Source organism: Protomyctophum parallelum, assembly GCF_964188405.1.
Source record: "Protomyctophum parallelum genome assembly, chromosome: 6".
Classification (NCBI taxonomy): domain Eukaryota; kingdom Metazoa; phylum Chordata; class Actinopteri; order Myctophiformes; family Myctophidae; genus Protomyctophum; species Protomyctophum parallelum.
Window position 1 is genome coordinate 37,939,264 of NC_139701.1, and position 17,468 is coordinate 37,956,731.

Below are 17,468 nucleotides of genomic sequence, written 5' to 3' on the forward strand. Positions count from 1 at the left end.
CAGGATGCTTCATGAGCGGAATAGGAATTGGAATGCTCGCGGTCCTCCCGCTCTCTCATTCAATGAATTTGAAAGGACCCTCCTTTTGGAAAGTGTTTCCAATCACGCTGGGAACATGAAAGTGCCCATTTTGAGCAGAGTCTCACTGTGTGATGGTCTCGCTGAAAGGGGGTCTGCTCTGTGGCAAAGCATCCGCGCTCGCTTGAAGAACAGCCCCCCTGAGGACCACCTCTCAATCTGGAAGCTCTGGCGCCTGATTGGACAGAAATCTCCAGGTTGTCACGGAAACCCTTCCAGCATGCCATATCCTCGCAATCTGGTGCCTTGGTAAAGACCCCCCCCCCACCACCAACCCACCCACCCACCCTATACGAGATGTCCCACATAGGGTACATGAACCCTGGCAGTATGCACATGATAATGTACACCAAGATGTATGCTAATGCATTGGTAAATATGCTGAAACCTCCCACCTCTGAGTAATTCACATCCATCCACCCACAGACCTGCTTTTCCTCCTCTCTCCTACTCTCCCCCTCCCTTGTTTTCTCTCTTGTTTTATTCTTCCGTTTTTCTTTCATACTTCCATTACTCCTCTCCTCTCCTATAGTCTAATCCTTTAGTTTCCTTTTGACTCATTTCCTTTTGAATCGTTTCCTTTTGACTCTTTTCCTTTTATTCCCATTCCTGTCTTGTCCTGTCCTGTCCTGTCCTGTCCTGTCCTGTCCTGTCCTGTCCTGTCCTGTCCTCTCCTCTCCTCTCCTCTCCTCTCCTCTCCTCTCCTCTCCTCTCCTCTCCTCTCCTATAGCCTCAGCATTTAAGTCGTGAAGAAGCTGACACTCAGGCAGCCAACTGCAGTGACCAGGGGAATTGCACAGGTCCAGTGAGAGCTGTTGTGTCTTTTGCACTGGTTTTCCTTTTTTCTCCTCCCCCCCCTTCCCCCCCTTTTTTCTATTTTTTTAAAGCTTCCCTGCGATTGCTTGTTTCCTGCGGAGCTGTGATGAATTAGACTGCAGCTCCAGCCCATTCTCCTACCAGCACCCAGGAGACCGCCGCTCCTATTCTGAGGGCTAGAGACAGCCAGTCTGCTCGGCCCACACGCACTCTACTGTACCGCCAGATAATGCACCCTCTCCATCATCAGGCAAATTCATTTTCCAAGGCTTAGCAAGTGCTATGGTGTGTGTTTGTATGTGTGTGTGTGTGTGTGTGTGTGTGTGTGCTCTGCATGCGTGTGCGTACACATGTGCGCGTAATGGTAGTAGTATTAGTAGTGGTAGTAGTAGAAATGGTAGTAGACTGCAGTGGTATGTATACTGTCTTTTCTGCTGTGTGGTTGGTTGGTTGTGTGCGTGCACGTGCTTGAGAGAGAGAGAGAGAGAAAGAGAGAGAGATCCAGGGTCAGCAGTCGGACACAATGTGCAAGTGATAAGGGCATAGAAAGGGCCAGTTGTGACAGATGGCTGGTAGCTGATGAACCTTGGGACCACAGCATCTAGTCGGTGTAGCATGGAAGAGATGCCACAGCAGGGAGCAGTGTCCAAGTTATGTGACAGTTTAGCTGGACAAGGCTCTTAATAATTAAACCAAGTGCATGTGGAACTTCTGATAACTAGTAATATAGTAATATATATATATATCGTTGCTGTCAGGAAGAAACCTCTTATCTCCATATTTTAACTTTTTATGTTTATTTTTTCGTTTGGTAAATTAATGCCCTACTTGATCATACTACAGCGCCAAACAAGTATAAAAAAAACGGATGCTCGAAACACGAAGAGCTTGTCGATGTGCTATTTTAGCTATAGTTTTGAATTTGAATCGTGAAAAGTACCAGCTTTGGACATATGAGGTTTCCACACGACACAGATGACATATATGTGCTGGGAGGTGTATCAACGTCCGTCCAATAAGGCAAAACATCTCACGATAAAAAGTCGTTATAGTCATCATCTTTGTCTCCACGGTTTAATGAAATTTATTCTGACAACCAACCGTAATGTGGGCGGACCGTGCAAAATTCCTCCTATATGGAGAGAGGTGGAGGGGGTTGGGGAGTATCTCATACCATCCTGTGCTGGAAAATAACACGACATTTTCATTTTATACCTCTATGGACATAAGGTCCCTTGCATTGTGGCAAATTGTATTCATAGCTAGTTGACAATGCATTCCCAAGCATGCCAATATGTGGCTGTCACTGTGCTGTGTGTACTGGTCCATGATGATAATGACATGTCCCTCACTCTGGCATGGGTGAATAGGAAGCTATGGGTCAGCAGATTACATATTTTACACGGCTAGGCCTTATCTATCACCCCTCTGCTGCTAATATGGCATAAACTAAAGCCTGATTTATACGTGGGTTGCACATCGTGTCGTGCGCCCCGGGAAAAGATCTACAAGCTTGCAGTGTGTTGCGGCTCAACGCTTTGTAAGCTTGTAGATCTGGTATCGTGTCGTGCGCGACACGCACGAGTAAGAACAAATCTTGCGTAAGTCTCTCAAAACTATATGCCATGTATCCCAATGGTATTCATGTTATGGAAACATGATAATATTTGCATAGTATTGCAATCTGTTCCGAGAGGCGAAAACTGTTGACTTACCCTCTACAATGATTGCTCCATGAAAGAGCCCACCATATGCAATAGAGGTATTTATTATGCTAATTATGTACATTCAAATCAACAAGGAGTGTTAGACCCATATTTGAGAGTGGAGTCATTACCAGCACCATCTCTCATTGGTGCAATAAATAATTATTCAAAACAGATGCTTTCATCTAATTCAAGGGTTTTCAACGTTATTCAGGCCAAGGACCACTTAGCTGAAAGAGAGACGAAGCAGGGACCCCCACTTATATTGTATAGAATTGTACTGCAGATTCAACTTTTTCATAGATAACTTCATTGACTATCAGTGTTGTGTAAATATATATTTTTAACCACTTAAACCCTTAAAATGTAAACTTGACCTTTGGCTTTGTACTTGGTTGGCCCCTCTCTCCCTGAGTCTGCACCAAACCCCTTAATCCCTCAGAATAGGGATGCTAGGGTTCAAGTGGTTAAAGTAAAATTAGTATCCTATCACACAAAGATTTGGCGGCCCCCCTGTAGTAACTCAGCAGGACCCCCTAGGGGGCCCCGGATCCCCTGTCGAAGACCCCTGATCTAATTGATGACAAGATGTCTGTAAGAATACGCTGTTCCTTCAAATATGAATAAAGCATTTGAATATGAGAAGGGCAGCTTTTCGAAAGGTCATCTGCAATATTAGTGAAAATGTCCTATCACACATCTTTGAGTACACCGTATATTGCCAATAGATTTTTACAATCTAAAAAATACTAAATATCCAATCACTTCCTAGAACATGATGTACTCAATACGTCTCTTAAACCGAAGCGAAAAAATTGCAAGGGTAGTGAAATTCAGATTAGCTCTTTAGGTGCTATCCCAATGAAAGCTGTTGGATGGTGCATTTTTGTAATATAATGTATTATATATGTATCTAAACCCTCTGATCTCTATGCTAAAATCTTGTCCTGGTTGGTTTTCAAGCTAACCCTCGCTATTGTCAAGAGACTGTCACTGAACGTGAAGATGAAATGGAAAGCCAACCAGGCAGTTACCACCGGCTAGTAGCCAGTCGGTAAGTCAGTCAGTCACTCAGTCCGTATATTGTCATTCAGGCATGGTGCGCCCCGGCCCGCCGGTGGTCTCAACCACTATGTCAAACAGCTCATTAGGTTCAGCGATGGCATTAGTCACCATGGAATTGTCCTGCATCATGTTTCTGACCCCAATATAAACCCACTTCCATCAATGACATAACCACGCTAGCATTCAATGGACATTCTGTGGCATTTGCAGGGGCCATGTGTGCGATGGCATGTGTAAGTGTGTGTGTGTGTGTGTGTGTGTGTGTGTGTGTGTGTGTGAGTGAATGTATACTGTGTGTGTGTGTGTGTGTGTGTGCGTGTGCGTGCGTGCGTGTGTATATGCATTCAATCAATGTAGGTCAGGGCCTTGCAACATGACATCAGAGTGACTTTGATTACACACTTCTTGCTTGTGTGATCGACCTAACAAAGCATCCTTGACACTACATGTTCCCCACCCCCTATTCCCCAGTGGGATCCACATCTCTCTCCACTCCCTCGGTTTCACACACACACACACACACACACACACACACACACACACACACACACACACACACACACACACACACACACACTCTCTCTCTCCCCTCGTATCCCCTCCCAGTTCTGTTTCCGTTTTATTATTTGTTCCGTAGTGCTCAGGCGACCGCACCTGCTGAACATTATTTTCAAAAAGAATCATCATGCATCATTGTAAGGATACATGCTCTAATCAACTGAACCATCTGGCAAACGACTTATGCACCATCAAGCTTAAATGCTTTGCATCTGTTGATCAAATGGATGTTGCATTGTTTTCAGAGTAACACCCTTAACCTCTGAGCCTCTTTGTTGCGTTGCGTCACGCTGTCACATGCGACACACACAAGCTTTTTTTTAATGTTTTCTGTGGCGCAACGGCAGGGGGGTGGTTGCAGAGGTTATACTGATCATTAAAATAAGAGGTTAATGCGACACATTTACCTCCTGTGTGTGTGTGTGTGTGTGTGTGTGTGTGGGGGGGGGGTCTACCAGGCAGTGGTTTGTGTAAAGGCAGAGAGCCCATGTGGGTAATTCAGAGAGGTAGGCGTCTGCTTTACATCCATGGGCAGCTGGGCTCATTTTTTGAGGGAAAGGTGGCATTAACTTCTCCGCCCATTTATGTCTCTGTACTGTATATCTGACATGGTTGACACGTTTCTGAATAAATTCGCTTTGGGTCAAACCATAATTTGCGTGATGATGTGACAACTTTATGCATAGAATTTAACTTCTTTCCGATGGCAGAAAAGCAATGAGCACCTCCAGACCATGATATTATGACACGTTATTCAGGGCAGGAGTCCCACCTTCTCTGAGTAGCTTATAGAGTCTCTCAGCCTACTTAAACAGACATCCTTGCCAGTAATGGCATGCACTTCTTCAATGAACTCTAAATAAGTCATGTCCACAAGTACGGAGCGAGGGAAATAAGCTGCATGTCATTGCTGTCAGACAGAAACCTTGTATCTCCAAATTTTTACTTTTTACGTTTTTTTCCCTCCATCGTTTAATCCCCTACTTCATCATACAAGAGCGGCGAGCAAAATTCGTGAAAATATCGGATCTACAAGCTCACAATGTGTCGCGTCGCATTCATAATTTCTGAAAAACATTGTTCCGATTCCTGAAAAGTAACGTTTATTTTATTTTATATATACAACAAGGTTTCCAGCCGACAGCGACGATGCGCTATAGTAACTCCACAGAGCTAGCGCTGCTGTGCTGCCTGCTGTTGGCAGCTGCACATAAATGAACGAGTAGAGGGAAAAAAAACATTTCATATTTTATTGTGGTCGTTGAAAATTCAGAAGAAGCCGTGCTTTCTCACAAGGATTAATAATGTATCACATTCAATAATAAAAGGTTATCAGTCGCCCGTAGCTTACACAGAGGCGTGTCGAAAGGTACTAATGCCCTATATTTCAACATAGCCACACAGGCATGCACGCACACACACGCGCGCACACACGCTCACACAAACTTCTCAGTTCCACAGGCAAATTCATTAAGCACCTAGGCATTGGAGATTGATACGCCATTGATTGCAATGCATCCATACAAAAGCTGTTTTGTTTATGAATCTAATGGATCAGTCTTCCCCTCGCTGTGTGTTACCGCGAGGACCTTTGGTAAAGGTTAGCCTTCAATAGAATGTCTGACATGATTCAATACTATTACCTTAGATTACAGCATTGATTTTGCAGTTTGGTTGGGCAACAGTTCAAAAGAGATATATATTCTCTGTACACAAGCAAGACTCAGAGGACACAAGCACATGCAGACGGTTCTGTGCATTTCGGTTACACCATCTTTCATCATCATTGTTGTGTTGCAGAGCCCAGGTATGCATATGGAGCAAGGGCCTACACACACACACCCACAATGTCACACTCTATCAAATCCAAAAAAGGAGACTTCTTAGCTAAGCTCAGCTCCACTTTTAATCACTGCCTGTGATTGATTATGCCTACACAAAAGTGCACACTTTGCACTAAAAGCATCACTGTAAATATTTGACAAATGGCCATCCTCTCTGGAAATATCGCCTGACTTTGGAAATTAGCACGGATGTATATACAGCATGTGTTTATATTGGCATGTTCCATCATGTTGGGGGAAGCATTTGGCTGTACACGCTTTCAGGGAGAGAACGGGGATAGGCCCCGCTGAACAGACGTATACTTAATGACCTCTAGAGCAGTGCTTCTCAAAGTGGGTCTCCGGGACCCCCAGGGGGTCCTTGAGGGGGATGGGGTTCCAGGGCGTCCCCGGCAAAAGTAGTTAACAATATTTTTAACTAGGGATGTCCCGATGACGTTTTTTTGCTCCCGATTCCGATCCTTGGATTTTCGATCTGCCGCTACCGATTTTTCCCGATCCGATATTTATATTTTTATAGAACACTTATGCCATATCACAACAGTATACAATATCCAAAATCACAGAAAATATCCAGTCTAATATCATGATTTGGATATGATATTTATACTAGGGATGTCCCGATCACATTTCTTTGCTCCCGATCCGATTCCGATCATTTGAAAATGACGTGATCGGCCCCGATTTCCGATCACATGATCAGATCGTGACAACCCAACTTTTAACCACTTTATCCATTTATAATGTTGGCCATGCAAAAATAGCAGCTCTACAAGCTTTCAGCGCACCACAAATTGTTGCACTGTGAACTTGTAGAGCTGCTATTTTATAAAATCTTTAAATATTTTTTCAATCTTCTCTTTTTTGGAACAAAACATTTTCAGATGGGGATCCGCGGTCGAATAAATCAATCAATTTGGGGGTCCTCAGCATGAACCACTGCTCTAGTATTCTGTAGTGGAAACATCTTTCCTGAAACTACACAGCACGTTCCTGAGAATTAATTTAAAGTCATACTGTGTAACTTGTTCAACAAAACAAGTAATTTCTTTATGATCTTTTACTGGTACATCTTTCACAATAACCACATAAAGGGGCTTGTCTTCCTTTCTTCTCTAACCACTAGTAAACACAATTTGTATTCATGAGTATATTCCTGAGACAGTTGAGACACCGTACATGTACCCGGGAATGTATTTATTTATACATTTTAAAGTTAATAAATATATTGTGTAAACTAAGTAACTGCACCACGCCTTATCGGTTAATAACAAACATTAACCTTTCACCACCTAACCACATGATTACAGCCTTTTTGTGCCCAATGAGTAGAATATTTATTGTGTATTTATTTAGCTTATAAGAGAATTCCGACCAGAGACAGTATTTCTATTCCACAGGGAGCATCCACAGAGCAAACGGCAATTGATGAAACACAACAGTAAGCAGTGGTGGAAAGTACATTTACTCAAGTACTGTAAGTAAGTAGAATTTTGAGGTATTTGTAAGTTACTTGAGTATTTCCGATTTCCAATAGTTTCACTTCTTCTCCACTACACCTTGGATCCAATTAGTGTACAATTATTGTTACTCGTTACTTTGTAGATTTTGATTATTATTACAAAACCTAACCACTTCAGCCCATATTGAGACCATTTGCTAATGGCTAATCTACAAACTGAGTACTTTTACTTTTAGTACATTTTGATGTCGATACCTTTGTACTCAAGTACATTTTGAATTCCGGACATTTACTTGTACATTTTACTTGTATTTCTATATTGCAGTATTGATACTTTAACTTTTACTTAGCTAAAGTAAAACATCTGAGTACTTTTTCCACCACTGACAGTAAGACACTCACTGCAGCAAGGCGTTGGAGTTCAAGGATGATTACTGGTGATAAAATGTGCAACAATGACGGCTCTCTCACACTCATTGGCTAAAAGTTACCAAAGTCATCACCCCGCAAACCACCCCCCTCCCCCAAGGAAAAGAAAACCTCAATACCGCTATGTTGACAAAGTAGGTGAGCAGAACACAACAAAGTCTCAGTTACTGTATTATTTATTTCAGTGCAGGCTTTTGTCGACGGAAGTTTCCTGCGTCTCAAGGAAAATGTATCGCTGAATCAGCAAATGCTATGCGGCGGCGGGGTAGACGTCTCAAAGTCCTTCCCCTTCTCCTCTGTAATGCATCTGCATAGCATGATGGCAGCGTTTGTTATGGAAAACGCAACCAAATGCATGCAGATCATGCACTTCAAAGCACAAGGTCAGAATACAGAGGGGGGGGTGGGGGAAATTAGCGCTGTGCCGTACCTGCAAACTGCACTGTAGTTATTGATACTCCCTATTCCCTTTTATCACCCTGGAATAGTTTGTGCACAAACAACATAAACATGCAAATCCCATTCAATGTGTTTCTTCTCTCTCTCTCTCCCTCTCTCTCTCTCTCTCTCTCTCTCTCTCTCTCTCTCTCTCTCTCACTAAAGGCACTAAATCTGCTATTTATTTTGGCCTTGGTTCAGCTTGTGTTCTCTACACACACACACACACACACACACACACACACACACACACACACACACACACACACACACACACACACACACCTCACGACATTATCATAAAAACAAAAACACACTAGATGAATCTCTGCCTTTCACACACACACGCTCAGTCACACATGTACACAAACATGCGCACACACTAGCATGCCGCACGGGTGCATCATGCACTATACAGTATACAGACAGAAAAACAGACACACTCAAGAGGTACATTGTAAAACTCCTCAGCGTTAAGTGTACAAACAGAAACCAAAGGGTTCCTTTATTATACTTTTAACGATTTCTACAGTGCATGAATCATAAAGGAACAAAAGCGATCGGTGCTCACCCAGGGCTTGATGGAACTCGCCCGACACCGAGTTCATGGTGCTGGGTTGGAGGCCGTTGATGTTGAGCGCCCCCATCTGGTGGATCTGTGTGGTGGGGAAGGCCACGCTGGGCGTAAGGTAACCACCGTGACTCGCTGCCATGATGGCTGCCTGCTGCTGCATGAGCTGAAGAAGATGGACACGGAGAGGTGGGTGGAGAGAGAGAGAAGAGGTTGGTGGAGGGGATGGATGGAGGAGAGAGGTGGGTGGAGAGAGAGAGGAGGGTGGTGGAGGAGAGAGGTGGGTTGAGAGAGAGAGGAGGGTGGAGAGAGAGAGAAGAGGGTGGAGAGAGAGAGAAGAGGGTGGTGGAGGGGATGGATGGAGGAGAGAGGTGGGTGGAGAGAGAGGAGGGTGGCGGAGGGGATGGATGGAGGAGAGGGGGGGAGGGTGGGATTTACATAAAAAAGGTGAGGAAGTGGGACGAAGGGGAAAGAGAAGATGTGGGAAGGGTAGAATGGAGGGAGAGGGATGCGTGGTGAGGTGGATTGAGGGTAGAATGGAGGGAGAGGGATGCGTGGTGAGGTGGAGTGATGTGCACGGACGGATGGAAAGTACAGAGGAAAGTAGAGAGTGATAAAAGAAAGACAAGAAAAGAGAAGCTTGTCAACCTATGTTTAGTGAATCTGTCACCCGCTGCAGTTACATTTTAATAGCTGTCTGTCGAGGCCCATCCAAATCAAGGCATTGACACATGCACATTAGGCTTGATTTATAGTCTGGTGTGCGCTTACGGCTCCGCCGCTGAAAATAGCCGATCTGCAATCTGCCGCATGCGTCGTATTGCAAAGCGCTGTGAGCTTATATATCGGCTATGTCTTCGGTATGTGACACCGACAAAGTATAAATCAGGCTTTTTAGTATCTCGGTGTTGACGAAAAAAAAACGAAAGTTTGCAGCAGAAGATGCATTTTTCCTTTCCAATTGTGAAACTTCAGCATGTTTTGGTTGTGCACACAGTGAAGCCGCTGACGTCTCTCACCTCTGCTCTGGCCTCTCCTCTACCAGCGCTGCTTGGTTTCATTTGTCATCCTTGTCACTAGTAGCCTGACACTCATCCACAGTTTACATTTATGCTGTTTCTTTTCCTCAGACTAAAACCAAACCCTTAGCTGGCTTTCAGTGATACTGCTTGGATTGCTTTTTTTTGGTTTGTTTTGTTTTTACACAAAATGAATGCACCGGAGATTGTCTCTTCTCTAACAGACCATAAATCTTTACCATTGAACAAAAGGTCTCACTTTACCTGCATTGGTTCACCACACAGGTAACATATTTAGGCTACAAAGCAGAATTTCAATCTGACCAACTCTTAAAAAGATCCACAAGCTCAAAACTGTAGATCTGCTCATTTTGACAGTAACTTTAAACGCACGCACGCACGCACGCACACACACACACACACACACGTCTAAACTCTAAAGCATTACACAATGGACTTACTTTGAGTGCCTCATGTCTTTAATGTAATGTGCTTCATTGTACATCAAACGACTGCTTAGTTCTACTAATATGGCCTACTGATTAAGGACAGGCTCTGTTTGTATCATTTAAAGGACATTTTCAACCTATCTTCATATACGGTAATTGGTCCACACTAATGCTTGGTACGGTCTTAAAATGAGCATTAGTGACTTACCAGGTGGTGAACAGCGTTTTGTTTTTGACCCACTCAATGGACAATTCAAATGTCAAAAAGCACGATCTAAGTTTGTCTGAGCTCATTTCTTAACTACTTAAACCCTTTATACCAGTGGTTCTCAAAGTGGGGTCCGGGGACACACAGGGGTCCTCGGGGGGGTTCCAGGGGGTCCCAGTAAAATATGTTACTACAGCATCACAATCATTTTAAACACTTTAACCATATTTTATAATGTTGACTATTAGCTGACATATAGCTGAGATGTTTGAAAACCACATAAACATGACGTCCAAGTAAATTAATTGACATATCCAGCACGTTGCTGCACATGAACGTGCGAGTGGCCACTTCGAGGTCTACTTCCAGGAGGTGTGTCAGTGTGGAGCGCACAATCTAGCCAGGGGACCCCAGCTGATGTCAATCACCTTGATTGACTCTCAGACCTTGTCAGGCTGTACCATGAGGTCAGGGGAGTTGGTATTGGCGTGTGTGCGTGGGTGGTGTTCTTTTCTTATTGTTCAGTTTATTAATATTATGCATTTGATCAGTGGCGTGCACAGACATTTAGAGGGGCAGGTACTCAAGTGAGAAATGGGCACCTTGCAGCACATGGAATCGGCCGGTTGCCTTAATAGTGTGAGATTTATAGATTTTGGGGCATAAATAATATATTAGAAGCTTTTTTTTATCAAGAATTGATCAATGTCACCATGGTCCACATACTGCACATACTGTACACTGTACTTTTTTTTCTTCTTCAAAAGGGCACATTTCTGTCCAGAGGGCAAGGGAAGGTTGTGCTCTAGCACCCCCTAGTGTCTATCTGTGCACGCCACTGCATTTGATTTAATCTGTACTAGGGCAAAGTATGTAAATGTTAGTGCAGTTAAATTGTAAAAGTATGTTCTAAAAAGTCATTGTGGGAGTGTCCCTGCATAGTACTCTTGTGTGGGTAATTGCGACCGCAGACGGCGAGTTCTCAACAGGCCCGAAAATGAATATGGCCAGTACAGAATTCATTCCATATTTTGATCTGACCCCCATGCCAAAGCGCCACTACTGTAGGTATATATTAGGGGTGTGCATCTCTCCTTTACAAGACGATTCGATACGTATCGATATGCATGGGCTACGATGCGATTCAGAGATGATACATTTATACACAGAACGATTCGAATTCGATTCGATTCGGTGGAATTTGATGCGATTTCGATTTTGTGGAATTTGAGGCGATTCGATGCGATTCGATACGGTGCGATCTGACACATTTAACCTTTTTTAGATTTTTAATTTGAAGCTAGATCTATAAAGAATAGGGTTGGGACTTCATTAAAAAAACATCTAATTAATTGGAGGATTTGTGATTAATTAATCTCAATTAATCACATTTTAATCGCATATCAATAGGCCTATTTGACCTGATCAGTGAGCTTTTTTTTCAAATGGATTTGGATACGAGTGAATCAATGAATGAATAGTGACTACATAAGCATAGGCAATTAAAAAAGTAGTAATAATAATAGTGATAATATTATTATAATGCTTCTCTGAGTACTTTGATATTCCCATTCGTCTTTGTGTCTGCCCGTGTAAACACAGCATCGAGTGTGAGGGTTGGGGAACGGATGGACCATAGAGTTATTAAGGAGGACTCCTTCTAACTCCTTCTAACGATATGGACCAGAGTTAAACTAATGTTATCTCCCATGCTAACTAGTTGCTACCCTTGTCAGAAACAACACCACCATCCAGATCGGGTGGAAGCTGCTGATCACTTTGCTTGTGCCCGTGGATGGGAAATGAGATTTAAAAGGCTATAGAAGCGTGGATGAAAGGCAAAGCACAGATGTGCAATAAAGTTGTGTCGTGACTCGTATCTGCGCGTGTATTCCGTCTGACGACGAGTGGTTTATGCTGCTAGTGCTAGTGCTCGTCTGTTGTCGCTGGCTGCTGATGCATATAGAGCGTCATCATAAGCATGCGCCCGTCCTGCGCTGGAAGTAGCATATCTACAAGTTATCTATCCGTCGCAATGCACAGCGCTTTGGGCTTGTACATCTGTGTTTTTCCCGCAGTTAGTTGAATTATATCGATTCGCAGCTTTAGGATCGAACCAACGTCCGATGCAGACGCTATTTTGACCGATCCAGACACACGTGCATCGATGTAGTCGCATCGTTAATGTTAAAATCGATTATCGATTCATATCGATATTTTTTGACACCACTAGTATATATGCAGTACAATGTGCTGTATAGAGTGTGTAGGTAATAGTATATACATATATTGTAGTACAATGTGCTCATAGTGTGTAGTTAATAGTATATATATATATATTTACTGTAGTACAATGTGCTCATAGAGTGTGTACTGTAGGTATATACAGTATGTAGTACAATGTGCTGGTAGAGTGTGTACTGTAGTAGTAGTACAATGTGCTGTATAGAGTGTGTACTGTAGTAGTAGGACAATGTGCTGTATAGAGTGTGTACTGTAGTAGTAGTACAATGTGCTGTATAGAGTGTGTACTGTAGTAGTAGTACAATGTGCTGTATAGAGTGTGTACTGTAGTAGTAGGACAATGTGCTGTATAGAGTGTGTACTGTAGTAGCAGTACAATGTGCTGTATAGAGTGTGTACTGTAGTAGTAGTACAATGTGCTGTATAGAGTGTGTACTGTAGTAGTAGGACAATGTGCTGTATAGAGTGTGTACTGTAGTAGCAGTACAATGTGCTGTATAGAGTGTGTACTGTAGTAGTAGTACAATGTGCTGTATAGAGTGTGTACTGTAGTAGTAGTACAATGTGCTGTATAGAGTGTGTACTGTAGTAGTAGGACAATGTGCTGTATAGAGTGTGTACTGTAGTAGCAGTACAATGTGCTGTATAGAGTGTGTACTGTAGTAGTAGGACAATGTGCTGTATAGAGTGTGTACTGTAGTAGCAGTACAATGTGCTGTATAGAGTGTGTACTGTAGTAGTAGGACAATGTGCTGTATAGAGTGTGTACTGTAGTAGTAGGACAATGTGCTGGTAGAGTGTGTACTGTAGTAGTAGGACAATGTGCTGTATAGAGTGTGTACTGTAGTAGTAGTACAATGTGCTGTATAGAGTGTGTACTGTAGTAGTAGCACAATGTGCTGTATAGAGTGTGTACTGTAGTAGTAGTACAATGTGCTGTATAGAGTGTGTACTGTAGTAGCAGTACAATGTGCTGTATAGAGTGTGTACTGTAGTAGCAGTACAATGTGCTGGTAGAGTGTGTACTGTAGTAGTAGTACAATGTGCTGTATAGAGTGTGTACTGTAGTAGTAGTACAATGTGCTGTATAGAGTGTGTACTGTAGTAGTAGTACAATGTGCTGTATAGAGTGTGTACTGTAGTAGTAGTACAATGTGCTGTATAGAGTGTGTACTGTAGGTATATACATTAGTGTGTACTGTAGTAGTAGTACAATGTGCTGTATAGAGTGTGTACTGTAGTAGTAGTACAATGTGCTGGTAGAGTGTGTACTGTAGTAGCAGTACAATGTGCTGTATAGAGTGTGTACTGTAGTAGCAGTACAATGTGCTGGTAGAGTGTGTACTGTAGTAGTAGCACAATGTGCTGTATAGAGTGTGTACTGTAGTAGTAGTACAATGTGCTGTATAGAGTGTGTACTGTAGTAGTAGTACAATGTGCTGGTAGTCTACCAGCACATTGTACTACTACTACTACTACTACTACTACTACTACTACTACTACTACTACTACTCTACCAGTGGTAGAGTGTCTACTGTACTTTACTGTAGGTATATATGCCAGATGGAAAAGCAGTGCAGTGTGTCAGAGAACGGGAGGGTCAGGTTGTCATCTCAGCTGCTGGAACCTGTTGTTCCTGTGAGAGATTATCCAGCAGCCTGATACATTCTGTGGAACTAGTGAAAAACAAAAATAAACGCTCTGGGAACGGGAAGGGAGAAAAATAAAAGCCTGTGAAGGTTCACCAGAAACCTACAGGACGAATGAGCAAATATATTACCAACGCAATGAGATAACATTCCCTCGTTTAGCAGAGCTTCAAAACTCGTTAGCCACTTGCTAAACTGCTGCAAGTAAGGGGACAAAATTCATGCAACGTGACAAAATTCATGCAAAAAGTGTCAAACTGGTGTTTTAACACTTTTGCTGGGGAATCTTTCATAATAAAGGCGCCTAGAGTGCCCAGCAGATGGGGAGGCATAATCTTCCGTTACTACCTCGTTCTGTCATATCTAAAGTCTCTCTAGAAGCATTTATATTCCAAACAAGATGCTTGATTAAGTCAGAAATGAGGACAGAACATCAGCGTTATGATCAAAACCATGGACAGCGCAGTAGATTCAGTGAGAAGAGACAGTTTAGTCGGGCCGTAAACAAGGAAGTGAACGGCAGTTTCAGCGATCCCGTTTGATATCATTAATAAGTGCTGTATAAATCGTGTGAATTCCGTTTGTGTCCAAGCATAGGCATGGTAATGCCCCGCCTGCCTGTGATTGGCCAGGCCTACCGACACTGTCCTCCGAGGTGGATATGCTGGATCATGATGCTGGATAGTCTGATGCGAGGTTACTCTGTGGTGGGAAATAATAGAAGTAGTATGGTATGATACAAGAGAACGCTAGTAAGTTTTAGTTTTGTAGAAGAGGCAAACTAATATTGTTTATTCCGTTTGCTTTGATGGAATAATTGATTGAACTATAAAAGTCTATTTTCCCTTCATCTTTATTATTTTTAGTGTAATAGTATTAGTTTACTATAATTAGATTAATACATGCTAATCAACACTATCAAAGCAAACGGCATAAACAATACGTTTGCCTCTTCTACAAAAATAAAACTTTCAAGTTAGTTACAAGGCTGCATTCTGTTGTAGCCTATTATTTATTTCTCAATCTCACCACGGAGTAACCTCGCGTCTCGGAGGACAGTCAAGACGGGCAGTGTCAGTAGACAAATGACAGGCAGGCGGGGCGTTACCATGCCTCAGCCATGCCTATGCTCGGACACAAACGGAATTCACGCGTAAAAATCGTTACTAACACTAACACTTTTGGACAATGTTCAATTTAAGCATAAAGGTCAGAGATGAGACGGACCCAGATAAATGCTCTCCAAAGGCTACCATAGTTAAAGAAAGAAAGAGGTGACTGTTGAACAAACAGAACAGAGGAACTATTGATATAGTCTAAAGCTGTTCAATGAGATGAACCGTGGACAGCTGAGCACAGGACACTTCCTGGATGTCACACAGGTGAAGGACATCGTCGCTGTCCAGTGGAAACCTCTTATCTCCATATTCTACCTTTTGGGGTTTTTACATAAATGTACTCCCTACTTGATCAATGATCATACAGCGTCACACAAATAGCAAAGGTAGCAGATCCACCATCTCGAAACATAGCACAAAGCGACATGTTTTGAGTTTGTAGATCTGCTACCTTTGCTGCTTTCAAATTTGAATCCTGAAAAGTAATGGTTTGGGACATATGACGTTACTTTCCCACCCAACAGAGACAACATTATGCAACATTATGCCACATTAAGTGGTTCTCCAAAAGTTGTATTTTCAACTCCCATAACTCTCAAGACTTACAGACCATTGAGGTTCCATTTAGAACCGCCTCAAGGAACCCAGAAGGTTCACTTTGAGAACCCACTGCCTAAGAGGAAACATCAATAGGGAACCTGATGACGGATGGACCATGCTAAGTGTGATGATGGCCTTCAAACACGCATTGACATTAACACTTAACCCGCCGCCGTCAATTAATACCGTATTGCCAAAGTGTTATCGCGCGTAACACTTACTTTGAAGAGCCATCATCTGCAGCTCTACAGGGCTATGGGTTAGTTATTCTGTTCTGTTGTTGCTGGGTGTCTGCTGTCTATCGTTACTAACACTAACACTTTTTTTTTTTTTTTTTTTTTTTTTAAGATATTTTTTTGCGGCTTACGCCTTTTATTGATTTTTGAAGGGACAGACAGTAGGCTGACAGGAAACGGGAGAGAGATGGGGGGATGACATGCAGTAAAGGCCGTGTCGGGTCCGGGAGTCGAACCCGCGGCACACTGCGACTGGATTACCAGTCCGGTGCCCAGACCGTTACGCTACGGCCTGGGCAACACTAACACTTTTGGACAATGTTCAATTTAAGCATACAGATCAGAGATGAGACGGACCCAGATAAATGCTCTCCAAGGCTACCATAGTTAAAGAAAGAAAGAGGTGACTGTTGAACAAACCGAACAGAGGAACTATTGATATACATTATACAGTAGCCTAAAGCTGTTCAATGAGATGAACTGTGAACTCATTAAAGCGTGGACAGCTTTCTGGATGTCACACAGTTGAAGCACTTGAAGCAACTTAATGGAACAAAAAGGTTTCTCAAGGCAGAGACTAAAAGCACTCATGAAAGAGATGAGACCCTGTGGAATCATCTGCAGCTCAGGGCGCTGGGTTAGTTATTCTGATCTGTTGTTGCTGGGTGTCTGCTGTCTTAACGGTTGAAGACTTGATTGATTGATTGATGACTTTATTAGTCAGAAATGTAAACAGCTTATGGTACATGCAGTAAGACATTAAAGCTAAATGGATACACACATTGTGACCCTATGTATGCAATTCACCAAGATAGCATACAAAATGACCACAATAATACAAATCGTCAACAAATGAAAACACGATACACTACGTACAAAAGAGATGGGAAAATTACATTTTGCTCCCCTTTTGGTCTCTTGTGTTTTTTCAGGCCACGTTTGAAAGAATCTGCAGTGTTACACATCTTTTAATGGCAT

General features: G+C 42.7%; 1 protein-coding gene across 1 annotated transcript in view; it reads right to left on the reverse strand.

Annotated features, from left to right (window-relative positions):
* The window catches only part of celf5a (cugbp, Elav-like family member 5a), a gene marked incomplete at its 5' end in the record, with an annotated part of 314,066 nt that overhangs the window by 14,943 nt on the left and 281,655 nt on the right, over window positions 1-17,468 (reverse strand). Inside the window, one exon of the mRNA XM_083767674.1 lies at window positions 8,968-9,133. Coding sequence (XP_083623800.1) covers window positions 8,968-9,133 — 166 coding nt within the window. The remainder of the gene's footprint in view (window positions 1-8,967; window positions 9,134-17,468) is intronic.